The 12,339-nt window shown below is 45.2% G+C and overlaps 1 protein-coding gene across 2 annotated transcripts in view; it reads right to left on the reverse strand.

Moving 5' to 3' along the window:
• The window catches only part of COL25A1 (collagen type XXV alpha 1 chain), a 971,115-nt gene that overhangs the window by 88,225 nt on the left and 870,551 nt on the right, over positions 1–12,339 (reverse strand). For both annotated transcript variants that reach the window (XM_029596536.1, XM_029596528.1), the window contains exons 26-27: positions 8,101–8,181; positions 929–991 (exon numbers count right to left, since the gene is read on the reverse strand). In XM_029596536.1, the coding sequence (XP_029452396.1) occupies positions 929–991; positions 8,101–8,181 (144 nt within the window). The remainder of the gene's footprint in view (positions 1–928; positions 992–8,100; positions 8,182–12,339) is intronic.

Genomic DNA, 12,339 nt, shown 5'->3' on the forward strand with positions numbered 1-12,339 from the left:
CCGGCAGGAGATCGACTGCAGGAGGTCGTTCAGCGAGGTCCGGAACCCTCGCGAGATTTCCGGACCTCGCTGAACGACCTCCTGCAGTCGATCTCCTGCCGGCGCCATTTTCCGTACGGAAAACGATTCGCGGCAGGAAATCGCTCCTTGACCCCCGCTGGACCCCCAGGAACTTTTGGCCAGCTTGGGGGAGCCTCCTGACCCCCACAAGACTTGCCAAAAGTCCAGCGGGGGTCCGGAACGACCTCTTGCGTCGAATCGTTTTCGTCTATGGCCGCCGCCATTTTGTGGCGGCCATTTTGAAAAATGGCGCCGGCTGAAGACCTCACGATCTAGTGTGCCGGTTTTCGTGCTCTCCCCCTTCCCCCAATTTAGCCACGGACCGCCGCTACGGAGGACTCCCAGGTAATTTAATGCATTTGGGGGGGGTTCGGGAGGGTGGGGGATTTAATTTAAAGGGTCGGGGGTGGGTTTTAGGGGGTTTTAGTGTGCTGGTTTTCCTGCCCTCCCCCTTCCCCCGATTTACGATTTTTTGACGATAAATCGGGGGAATTGGTATTGTATCGTGGCCCTAACGATTTTTGACGATTTAAAATATATCGGACGATATTTTAAATCATCAAAAAACGATTCACATCCCTAATAAAAACAACAGAACAGGAAATGCAGTAACGTTCCCTCAACCATACACCAGCAATCATGGTAAGCACCGTAGGTCAATGATTTCTGCTACAGAGCCAATAGTCATTTGAGCGCTTACAGGACTGAGAGAGACTTCCTCTTTGATTCAGTACATAAAACTTTCAGCAGCTTTTATCTTTATTTAACCTTACTGTAAGCTAGGACTGGGTAAACAACATTAGGTATTTTCCATTTGAAGTAGGCGGACTATGATGAGTAGAATGCAGCAGCGCATGGTAAGACTTACAGAAGCACCTTGTGTACCAGGCAAACCAAGATCTCCTTTTTCTCCTTTCATGCCATTGGCACCCTACAAAACCATTAAATAAAGTTAAAGTTAGTGAATGTTGTTAATAGTTCCATTCTGTGTAGGTTAAAACTACATTTTAATGGAAATCAGTATGCATGGAAAAAAATCTATTCATGTTTTTTCCTTCCTTCAGTTCATCCTCCTTCTTAATTTACTGGGTGTGCTCCTTTTACCAGAACATGTTTACAATGCGGTCCTTTCCGAAAGCTGTCGTTGTAATGAAACCACTGACACTAAACAAACTTTCTGACAACATTCAAAGCTGGCATTTAAATCAGTAATTAGGTGGGTGCTAAGAATGGGTCATCTGCTTCTGGAGCTTGTGAAGAAGAATTGGCACACTGAAGAAAATGTATAAACATTATTAATACAGCTTATTAATGTACATAATAAATACCACTTTGGTCCTAAGCATGTGACAGTTTCTCTTCATAAACTTTCTAAAATTTGTCAGTTGTCATTTGCAGGGGGTGGAATATCAGATGGAATCATTTGGCATTACCTGATCAACTTTAGTACACCTGGAAAAGAAAACTGACCTTCCTGGCTAGAATAAAGTGTTAAGGACGTGCATTCGTTTCAATATGAATGGGAAAACATGACAAATGAGCTGCTATTCAGTTCAGTTTGTTGCAACTGAACCAAAATAATGAAGCACCTGAATATATCTGAATTTTTTTTGCTTCATTTGGTTTGCTTTCATAAAAGTCTATGAGGGAAAAAAGAGGAAGGAGTTAGAAAACTTGAGGAATTGTCTAGAGTCTGGTAGCTAAGATTTAATCGCAAAAAATGTAGAATCATACATTTAGGCTGCAAATACCCAAGGGAGAGATACAGTATGTGGGGGGTGAGGGTGATACTTCTAAGCATAAAAAAAAAAGGAAATGATCTGGGGATGATCATATCTGATTGTTGGGGAGTGCTAGGAGAGCGATCCCACTTCCTGAGAGATGTGTGTCCTTGGGCCACGGCTCGACCCCAGAGGAACTCTGAAGAGGTGCCGCGGGAGGCGTGGCATGCCCGAGCATGGGCTGGATGGGAGCAAGGCTGGAGTGATGACTGGAAGACAGGCCCTCCTCTGGACCTGCATGCTTCGGAAGACCCAACAACGCAATGTTGGTCTTGTGAACAGTCCTCCGACCGTTCCCAGCCCTTTCGGACCTGCCGCAGGGTACGGCACGAAGCGGCAGGCCAGATGGAGGCCAGGGCAGAGAAGACTGGAACATGGATTCAGACGAGACTCAGGAACGACGTGGACTCAGGCATAGACGTGGACTCAGGACGAGATACTGGATGCACAGAGGTGGACTCAGGAACGAAGGCTGAAGGAAGACATGGGCACTGTCCCTCAGGGCGCCCTACTCAGACCACCCACGGGACTGAGTCGCGGACCACCCTGTCCCATGCGCGCCCTACACAGCCCTGGAAGACTGGTCGCGGACCACGCTGAGAGCGGAAGAGCACAGGGAAGAAGCAGGCTGCTGCACTCCTGGCAGCTCAAGGCAAGGTTCGCTGCACTCCTGGCAGCTCAAGGCAGGTTAAAGCATCAGGGTCAGGTACAAGGACTAAGACAGACCTCAGGGCTGGAACAAGGACATCTGGAACAGCAGGTAACATCAGGACTGGAACACGGATACTGGAACAGGAGACACACCTCAGGGCTGGAACAGCAGGTGGACGTCAGGACTGGAACAGAAGGCAGACATCAGGACTGGACGAGGAGCTCCGACAGGGAACAAGAAACACAGGACCTTGCAGAAGTGCTGGAACACGGACGACTTCCTGGAGCGAAGGATCTCAGGAGTGACCAACTCCTTGCGAAGGCAAAGACAGACTGAACGCTGAGCCCTTTAGTAGAGCTGAGGTAGACAACGCCCAGGGAGGGGTCAGCAGGGGGCCACACCTGGCTGGCCCTTGAAGAGGAGCAGAGAGGCGCGCGCCCACGCCCTAGGGAGCTGGAGAGAAGAGCTGGAAGCTGATGGCGTCCTCAGCCACGTGGAAAGCCCAGGGAAGCAGCGGAGCAGCCCAGGAAGCAGCGGAGCAGCCCTGGGCTGGAGCTGGGTGAAGGCACTGGAGCAGCTCCCAGCTGCAAGGACTGAAGCAGGAAGAAGCAGAGAGAGGTAAGGCTGGCTGTAGGCACCGGCAGGGAGAACAGAGAGCTGCAAGGACTGAAGCAGGAAGCAGGAGAATGGCTGACTGCAGGAACGGCTCCATGCCGTGAAGACAGCCCCAGGAGACTGCAGGCAGAGTAGAGAGCTGAAGCAGGCTGCAGGCACTGGCAGGGACGGCTTCCCTGCCAGGCAAGGACCCGGGCTGAAGCAGGCACCGGCAGGGACAGCCACCCTGCTGGCTGAAGGTCCCGGGATCGCAGCAGAGGAGCCGGCCGCATGGCAACAGCTGCGGGGACGGCCCCAGCTGATTCAGGGAAAGAGAAGCAGCAGCATCAGCAGCCCGACTGGCTGCGAGAAGGTAAGAGCCTGCCCGCGCTCCTCGCGGGCAGGATCACAACATCTGATGACATTAAAGTGGCCAAAACAGGTAGATAAGGCAACTTTAAAAGCCAGAAAGATGCTTGCCTGCATAGGGAGAGAAAACAGGAATTGATATTACCCCTGCATAAGTCCCTGGTGAGATTTAATTTGAAATACTGTATAGAAATCTGGAGACTGCACCTTGAAAAGGATATAGACCAGACGAGTCTATCTAGAGAGTGGCTACTAAAAAGGGACAGACTTAAAGATGTAAAGATGTATACCCTAGAACAGGGGTCCTCAAACGTTTCAGAATAAGTGCCATATTGGAGGATATGAGTGCATAGTGGGGGATAAAAAACAAACAAAACTTGCTATTGCATAAATTTACACATTTATTCCAACTCATTATCTACGGTATCATTAAAAACAAGTTGCTCCTGGTAAGGTACAAAAGAAAAACATCACAAATGATGCATATTTGCACTTAACATTCTGAAAATATGTAAGTTTTGGAGACAGTTCCGTTTCTGCATTTTCTTCTAAATAGTGTGAATCATGGGGCTTGTTTCTGACTGTATTGTCAGGTTCCACAGTGGTCACAAGCTAATAAGAAGGCAGGGTTTTTTCTACATCAGCTTTACATTGATTTCGAAAAAGGCGAATGCCTATGGCATGGGTATTAAGTTCACAAAATCTTTACTACACCTCAGACTGCAAATTTTCCAGTGGTCAGTACACTTTTTTTAATACTGGAAATTGGATTTCTGCTGCTTCAGTGGACATCTGTTGAGAAGTAGGAGAATGAGCCAAGTTTCCCTCTTTCACATGCTCAACAAACAGCCTTAGTTTACCTTTGAATGCCTTTATATGTGAATATATGTCACATATGAGTTTCCCTTTGTCTTGCAGCTGTGGCTTACAGGAGTACCATTTCCATTCAGGATTACTAATCTCAGGGACAGTTTTGTTCTTTCCCAATAGAAATGCATTAATTTCAGGAAGCAGTTCATAAAAACGTTTCAAAACTCTGCCCTTACTCAGTCATCACACTTCCATGTGGTATAGCACATCTCCATATGCAGAGTCAAGATTAGACAGGAATTCCTGGAACTGTCTATAATAAAGACCATTTGCTCAGATAAAATGTATGCAGGGCACTACTATCTTCATAATAGAATCAGAGTACACTACTTTGCAGCATAATGCTTGCTGCTGATTTATGCAGTGGATTTGCACTGGATGTGTGAGACATATACATACACATTTCCCTGTGTATGTATATGGCCAATGAGCCCCTTCCTTTTCCCCACTAGGCTTGGAGTGCCATCAGTTGTAACACCTCTAAACTCTGCCCAGTCTAATTCCAAATCACCAATTGTTTCACAAAGTTCTGCAAAAATATCATCACCTGTTGTCGTACTCTTGAAAGCTGGAAGACCCGCAAGATCCTCAAAGACGATGAAATTTGAGTCAACTCCACGGGTAAAAATTTTGATGTCTCTTACATCATTACTTTCTTCAAATGCAAATGGAAATAATGTTGAAATTGCTAGATTTCTTTTTTTTGTTCCTGAAAAAACAGTTATTCCCCCATTTCTTTGATTCTTTGTGTAATTCTACGCGAAGAGAGACTTACAAAACAGAGGCCATTTTTGTATTCCGGGTACACCTCTTCAGCAACTGAAGCCATGCACTGCTTAACAAAGTCTTCATTTGTAAAGGGTGTTCCCTGTTCGCAATCAGTTTAGCAGCATAAAAACTGGCACAGATGACAGATTCTCCTCATCTTCCTGTTTCAAAATCTGTTGCTGCGTTGACAGTCAACTTTTAAGTCTTGCAGTTTTATCAGATTGCACCTTTCCTTGTGGAATACCATATTTTTCTTTGTGATGGGTTTCAAATTGCTGGGGAACACTGCATTCCTTAAATAAAGGCACAGACTCCTGGCAAATGAGACAAACAGCCTTCTCCCTGCACTGTTCACAAATTACTCATTTGTCCACTCTGGGTTGGACACCTTGCACTCCCAATCTATCTTCCTCGTCTTCCCATTATTAGACATTTTGAAATACATATTATTGCACAAGGTATTCAAATAGGTCCCCCCAAAAAGAAAATCCTAAAAATAGGATACGGTACAATTTGTAGAAAGGACAAATATTTGGAAGGGAAGTCATGGAAAAATTGTCTACTTAGTGCAGCAGCTTAATTCCCAAGCCTCTCTCTCACATTGTGTCCTCGTCTCAAGACACAGACAAGGTAAGCAGATAGGCCAGCAGTGGTATTCTCATAATAAACAGTAATCACACAGAAATTCTTAAAGTAAAAATATTTTCATGTTTGAAAATAATTAATAATCAAGTTGGGCATAAGACGGGAACGTACTAAGTGGATGTGAAAGGGGCACTATTGTTGCTGGGAATGGGTGGGAGGGCAGAGTGGAAATACTGGAAAGGGTCACTGCCAACAGAAAAAAAAAAAAATTCTTCAAATATTAAAACGAATTTGATTTCTCCTGTCAGCATTCATCCCTATTCAGTATCTTCCCCCCTCTGCCTCGCCACGCATGACCAGGAGAAGTAGCATCCTCTTCTCTTCCATTCACTACCCAGCATTTTCTTCTCTTTTGCTCCCCTTCTCCCAGCTGCTCTGTAACAGGTTCCTTGGAGAAGCCAGCCACTGCATTCACGTGCCTCCCCTTACCCACTGCAGCTGGGCACGGGTGAGAGGGCCGAGGGGTAGACACTGGGCAGAAGCGAGAATTCACAGGAGAAATGAAAATGTTTGGTATTTCTTTCTGTAAGAATTTCTCTCTCTCTTGCCGGTATTCACCACCAGCCCAATATCTCCCTCCTCTCCCCCGCCGTCTATGCCCCGCAGCAGAAGTATCCCCCTTTTCGTTTTCCCTCCTCTCTCAAACAGGCTGATTTCCCCCCCCCCCCCCCCCCGGTTCCCACCTTCTAAGAAGGCTCCTGCCTGCAGTGGTGAGGAAGATCCAGGGCTTCCCGTGAGGATCCTGCCTGTGGCCCTGAAGAGAATCTGGCAGCACAGGAGACTCCTGGCTGCTGCTGCCATCAGGGAAGAGGATCCTGGCTGCCGCAGTGGCAGTAAAGAGACTCTCGAGGCAGATGAGAACCCAGGGTTTGAAAGGAAGGAATCAGCTCAGTCAGGCTGTATTTACCCCCACTCCCCACTGGCACCTCTTCATGATGTCACCGGTGGGCCACCTGGACAGTGGGAGGGGAAAGGAGGAATGTCAGCACATGGCCAGAAGGAAGAAGCAGGAAGCAGAAAGCTTTCCTGGGCTGCAGGTACTATGCAACATGCTGAGATTTGGTGAGCCATTAAAATTATATCTAAATTGCTCTAGACGAAAGGCAGCGAGGGAAGGATAATGACAGAGACATTTAAATACCTCCAAGGTATCAATACATAGGAGGTGGGCCACTTTTGATGGAAGGGAGACTCTCAGATGAGAGGTCACGGGATGAGGGTGAAAGGGTATAGACATCAAAGCAGTCTATTTCATAATAAAGACAGTGGTGGACACATGGAAGACCCTGCCAGTAGAGGTGGTGGAGACAAGGACAGTATCTGAATTCAGGAAAGCATGGGATAGGCACAGGGGACTGTAGAGCTGAGTAGTTGGTGTGGATGAGCAGACAAGATTTTGTTTTGTTTATTACTTATTTTACTGTCTTTCAGCATAAATCAAAGCAGATTAGGTCTTATGGTCTTTTTCTGCCATCATGTTTCTCTGAGTTACACAAGTCTGACAATGTACCAGAAGTGATTTGCTCTACCATGTTATTCTAATCCTGAGGCAAAAGAATAAACACAGATTCTGAACTGTGCAAAACTAGATAATAGCTCACTGAGAATCAGACTAAGACCAGAAATTTCTCGTGACCTTCAACTTTGTAGTTGGTGAAATGGAATTGGTAACCGGGAAATTGCTGGAAAGCTAAAATTGGTTCACTGGTAAGTGTGTTAGCAAACTCATAGGACAACATGGACAATAAGGGCTTGATTTTCAAAATGATTTATGCGTATTTAACTCTGTTTTATGAATGTAAGAGGCAATACTTGTACATTGTTTAGTTCTCCTGCGTGTAAGTGATCAATAAAGTTTAATAAAGATAAAAATTTTGAAAATCAGGGTCTAATGTGCATAAAAGTACTGGTGCATACTTTTAGGTGCACTACAAAACGGTGTTCTAGGGACAGAGTTAAGGTGAGGAAACCATTTACAAATGGATGTTTGATTTTCCAAAGTTTACTCAAAAATCTATAAACATACATTTATATCTGCTCAAGAGTAGATTTAAATGTGTGCTTGTATGATTCTGCAAATAGCCGGGAATTTTCAAAGTAGACGTGCATATGAAAACTCAGCCAATATTTTGCATGTATTTTGTACAAACAAACTTGTGCCCCATGTGGGCCGTTCAAAATTACCCTTCTTATGTATAGTGAAAGTCAGCAGCACCCCTCAAATTATTTACGAATACACTATAACATACTATTCCTATTGGCTTTTTACCATTCTTTCCTATTACATTAAATCATAAACCATGCACATAAATAGCTAATGTCAATCATTAAAATATCAATTAACTTATTTTATATACTTACTGGTAATCCAGGAAGTCCAATTCCACCTTTTTCTCCTGGTATTCCTGACTCACCTAAGTCACCTTTTGAACCTTTAGGACCCTAAAACAGTTTTTTTGAAGATGGGAATAAATTGCAATCAGAAATAAAATCCATATTTTTTAACCTTCCCATTCCTAAAACAGTTTGAAAAGTAGACAAGGATTTGTGAAAATTCTGAACTGATTACTATGTCTTGTACAACCAATGTACTCTTTCATGAAGTAATCCCCTACTTGTAACATTATAAAGCTAGCACTGAATGCCTCTGTATTCTAATCATATTTGAATAACAAATGTCCCTATGAACTAATCATCCCAAAGACCTCCATTTTCTGCCTCTGACGAAATTCAGAGGAAGACAGGGCCTCTGGTGTATTTGCTAAATGGCAGCCACATTTAGCACCTGATGGTGTTCTAACATCATAAACGATTCCCTCCAGACTAACAGCCACAAGGGCTATACTGCATGGCTAGACATTGTGGTTTCCTAAAACTATATATATTTTGTTATTTTTTCCTTTCCATTCTTCAAAGTTAAGATTTCCCTGCTGACTGCATATAAAGAAAAATCAATATATTAGGATGTGTATTATGTTTGAACAGGCAGACAGTGGTTTATTCATTCCAGACTTCCCTTTATTTGTCATTTCTCTGTACTGAGCAGTGAATGATGATACTGTAACATTACAAGGATTACGCACTGGGAATGAGGAGACACAGTAAACTACATGAAGCAGCTAATGCACCTATTGCTTCTTGCCCTAGTTTTGCACTGTACCTAGCATACCTAGAAATGCAAAGAAAGCAGGAGTAGATCTTTGCATTTCTGCCATATTGGATCGGTTTCCGTGTCGTTTTTTTGGGACCTAGCATACCTAGAACATGTAGCAATCCAGTTTGAGAACATTTCAATTTACATTATAAACCTCATGGAAGTTAGTAAAGTGGAATGCTGGGGTAACAATTTTGGACTGCGATTTGCCTTCTTATAACATTCTGTTCATTTCAGATATCCATTACGCTATGGGCAAGGGGGTCTCATATGAACAGAATGCTCATCTAAATAGCTCTAAAACTGTTTTAAAATGAAAATATTTTAGCTTAACTTTAATTAGGAAAGGTCTGGCAAAACATTTATAGGAGCAAGAATGACGTCTGAGATTGAGAATGATTGATTATTAATGCCTCATGGATTAAGGGGCTTCTTCCTTCAGGGTCTTAACAAGGAGACCTTTCTGCATTTTCCTGCCCAGTCAAAATTTCTATTGACAAGGAAAAGGAAAGGTTTATTTTCATGGCTGTGCCTCCAGTTGTGGAGCTCGATACCACGAGAAGTCCGTCTAGAGCTAGACAAGGCCAGTATCTGAATTAAAAAAAGCATGGGATAAACACAGAGGATCTCTGAGGGAGTGGAAGGGACTGTAAAGCTGAATAGTTGGGTGTGCATGTGCAGACAAGATAGGCCGCAGGGTCTTTTTCTGCTGTCACATTTCTGGGTTTAATTTCAGAGACCAAGTCAAAGCATGTTTTTCATATACAGCTTATATCTTACATCTTATATACATTTAGGTGGTTTTTACATGCTTTATGCTTTTTCTTAGCATTTTTTACTGTTATTTATATTTTAACAAGCCGTTAAGCCCGTTAAAACGGGCTACATCCCTCTGTCTCTCACCTCCCCCTCTTTCTCTCTCCCCTCACTCTTCACCACCCCCTCCCTCACCCACTCCTCCCCACCCTCCCTCTCCTATCACTCAGTCCCTCCCTCCCACTCAGTCTCACTCACTCCCTCCCCCCTCTCTCCCTCCCTCTCACTCACTCAGTCCCCACTCCCTCCCTCCTCTCCCTCAGTCCCACTCCCTCCCTCCCTCTCTCTCCTCAGTCCCACTCCCTCCCTCAGTCCCTCCCCCTCACTCAATCCCTCCCTCCCCCCCTCCCTCTCACTCACTCAGTCCCACTCACTCTCCCTCAGTCCCACTCCCTCCCTCTCTCTCCCAGTCCCACTCCCTCCCTCAGTCCCCCCTCTCCCTCTCACTCAGTCCCACTCCCTCCCTCTCACTCAGTCCCTCCCCCTCACTCAGTCCCTCCCTCTCACTCAGTCACTCCCTCCCACTCTCTCTCTCCGTCCCTCCCTCCCACTCAGTCCGTCCCTCCCTCTCTCTCTCTTCTCCCTCCCTCGCTACCGCCCGCTACCGCCGTCGCCGCTACCGCCGCCGCTCGCTACCGCCGTCGCCGCCCGCTGCCGGTACCGCCGCCGCTGCCGCCCGCTGCTGCCACTGGACGCCGCCATTTTTTTTCTTTCTGAAGCTGCCTCAGAGCGACGTGCTCGCCCGCACATGCGCGGTAGAGCTGGTCTCTACCGCGCATTTGCGGGCCGTCGGTCACAGGCCATTTATAATATATTGTTCTTGGTGTCATTGGCTGCTATTTACGAAATTGTATTTCCATTTGTTAAAAGCCACTCTGGGTGGTCCTTTGGGACTGAAAATGTGGGAAATGAAATGTATGTTGTATGGAATATAGGAACATAGAAATGCAGAAGAAAAGGCCCAGCAAGCTTCTCATGGTAGTATCTGTCTCACTATGCAGCTTTGCTTGATGTGCTTTGCTTATGGTATGTAATGTAATGTAAAGCCGCTTTGAGTGTGGGAATGGGAGTTTATAAGCTAATAAAAGGAAAGAGAAAGGAAATGCCCACAATTGGGTTTTATTAATTAAATCAGAGGGAAGTGCAGACCTAACAATTTCATTTTGGTTCTTTTTGTTTGTTTATTTTAGGGGATTTTTGTCATTTTTTGATTTGTTTAATGTTTATTTTGGTTCTTCTAGTTTCTTTTACTTTCCTGATTCAAAATAAACATTAAAGAAAACAGAAAAAGCACCCAAAAGAAAAAGAATCAGGCTTTCCTGAGGCCTTCCACCTCCACTTCCCATCCCTCATCAAAGCCATGGGACCCAAGCTTGAGTCTAGCCAGGGCCTCCTTGGACCCCTCCAACACCCTTCCCGCTCTCCATAGAAATCTACTTTGGCCCTGATCTCAGAGCCACTGGCGCCACTTTAAAAGGATCACATGTTGGGTCAGAAGCAACTCCTGCCCTTGGGTCAGAAGCAACTCCTGCCCTTTTTATCCCCATGGAAGGGGTAAATGGGGGGCTGGGGAAGTACTGGCCTTGGCAAATTTTTCAGGGTGGGTAGGGGGTCAGAGGAGGTATAGGGAGGCCCTGGGCTTGGCTCTTTTCAGGCCAACTTGGTAGGCCTGTGCCCCGTGGCTTTTTTGGGGGGCAGGAAGGGGGTTGGAGGGCCTCAGGGAACCAAAATAAACATTAAAGAAACCAAAAACTCAAAGTAAAAAATCTCCCAAATGATAAAACAAACCAAAAGCAAATTCTTTGGTGTGCACATCCCTTATCCCTGTTCCCTCCATCTCTCCCCCCCATCTCCAGTCTAGCTTGTCTCTCAATCTTCCCTCTCTTCCCTGGCCAGTGTATCTCTTTCCCTCTACCCACAGCATAGCTACCATTTCCTCCTTGCCACACCCTTATCCCCCCCCCCCCTTTCCCCTCCTCTAATCCCGGCCCACTTCTCATATCCCTTCCCCTTCCCCCTAACCTGCACTCACCCTGCAGCCTCTGCTTTCTTGACGCCAGGCTCACTGATTAAATATGGGCTGCTCAGCTCCAGCAGTCCCATGCTTTTCCCATGGTGCTTGCTGGGCTTTTTTTTATGTTAAGTTTGCTGATATTATCATTCTATATTGTATTTATGTTCATAATGTTTGTACACTGCTTTGGGTGAACTGCATAGTACAGAGGATGGTTTATAAATACTTAAATTAAATTAAGCACCAGAAGATCAGTAAGAAAAACAAAGGACAGCCAGAAGGGTGTGACTCAAATGTAATCTCAGCCATCCAAGTTTGCATTGCTAACCTAATACAGACCATATGGGAAGGAGAAAATAAAATTACAGAATACATAGGCCCTCCCCCTTCCAAAAAATATGGCAAAGATATAATTTTACCTGTAAATACTTAGGGGGCAATTTCCAAATACCTAGGATGTTACCTGTACTAATCAGTCCGAGTCTCCATCTTCCTCCCTGCTTAGTGTGCTGGTTACACCTGCACAATACCCAGGGACAGAACTAGGTAACTGCATATATAACGGTTATTATTTTTCTATCCCAGTTTCTCAAGTTATATATCGTTGCAGGCTTTA

Source organism: Rhinatrema bivittatum, chromosome 1 (assembly GCF_901001135.1).
Source record: "Rhinatrema bivittatum chromosome 1, aRhiBiv1.1, whole genome shotgun sequence".
In the NCBI taxonomy this organism is placed as follows: Eukaryota; Metazoa; Chordata; class Amphibia; order Gymnophiona; family Rhinatrematidae; genus Rhinatrema; species Rhinatrema bivittatum.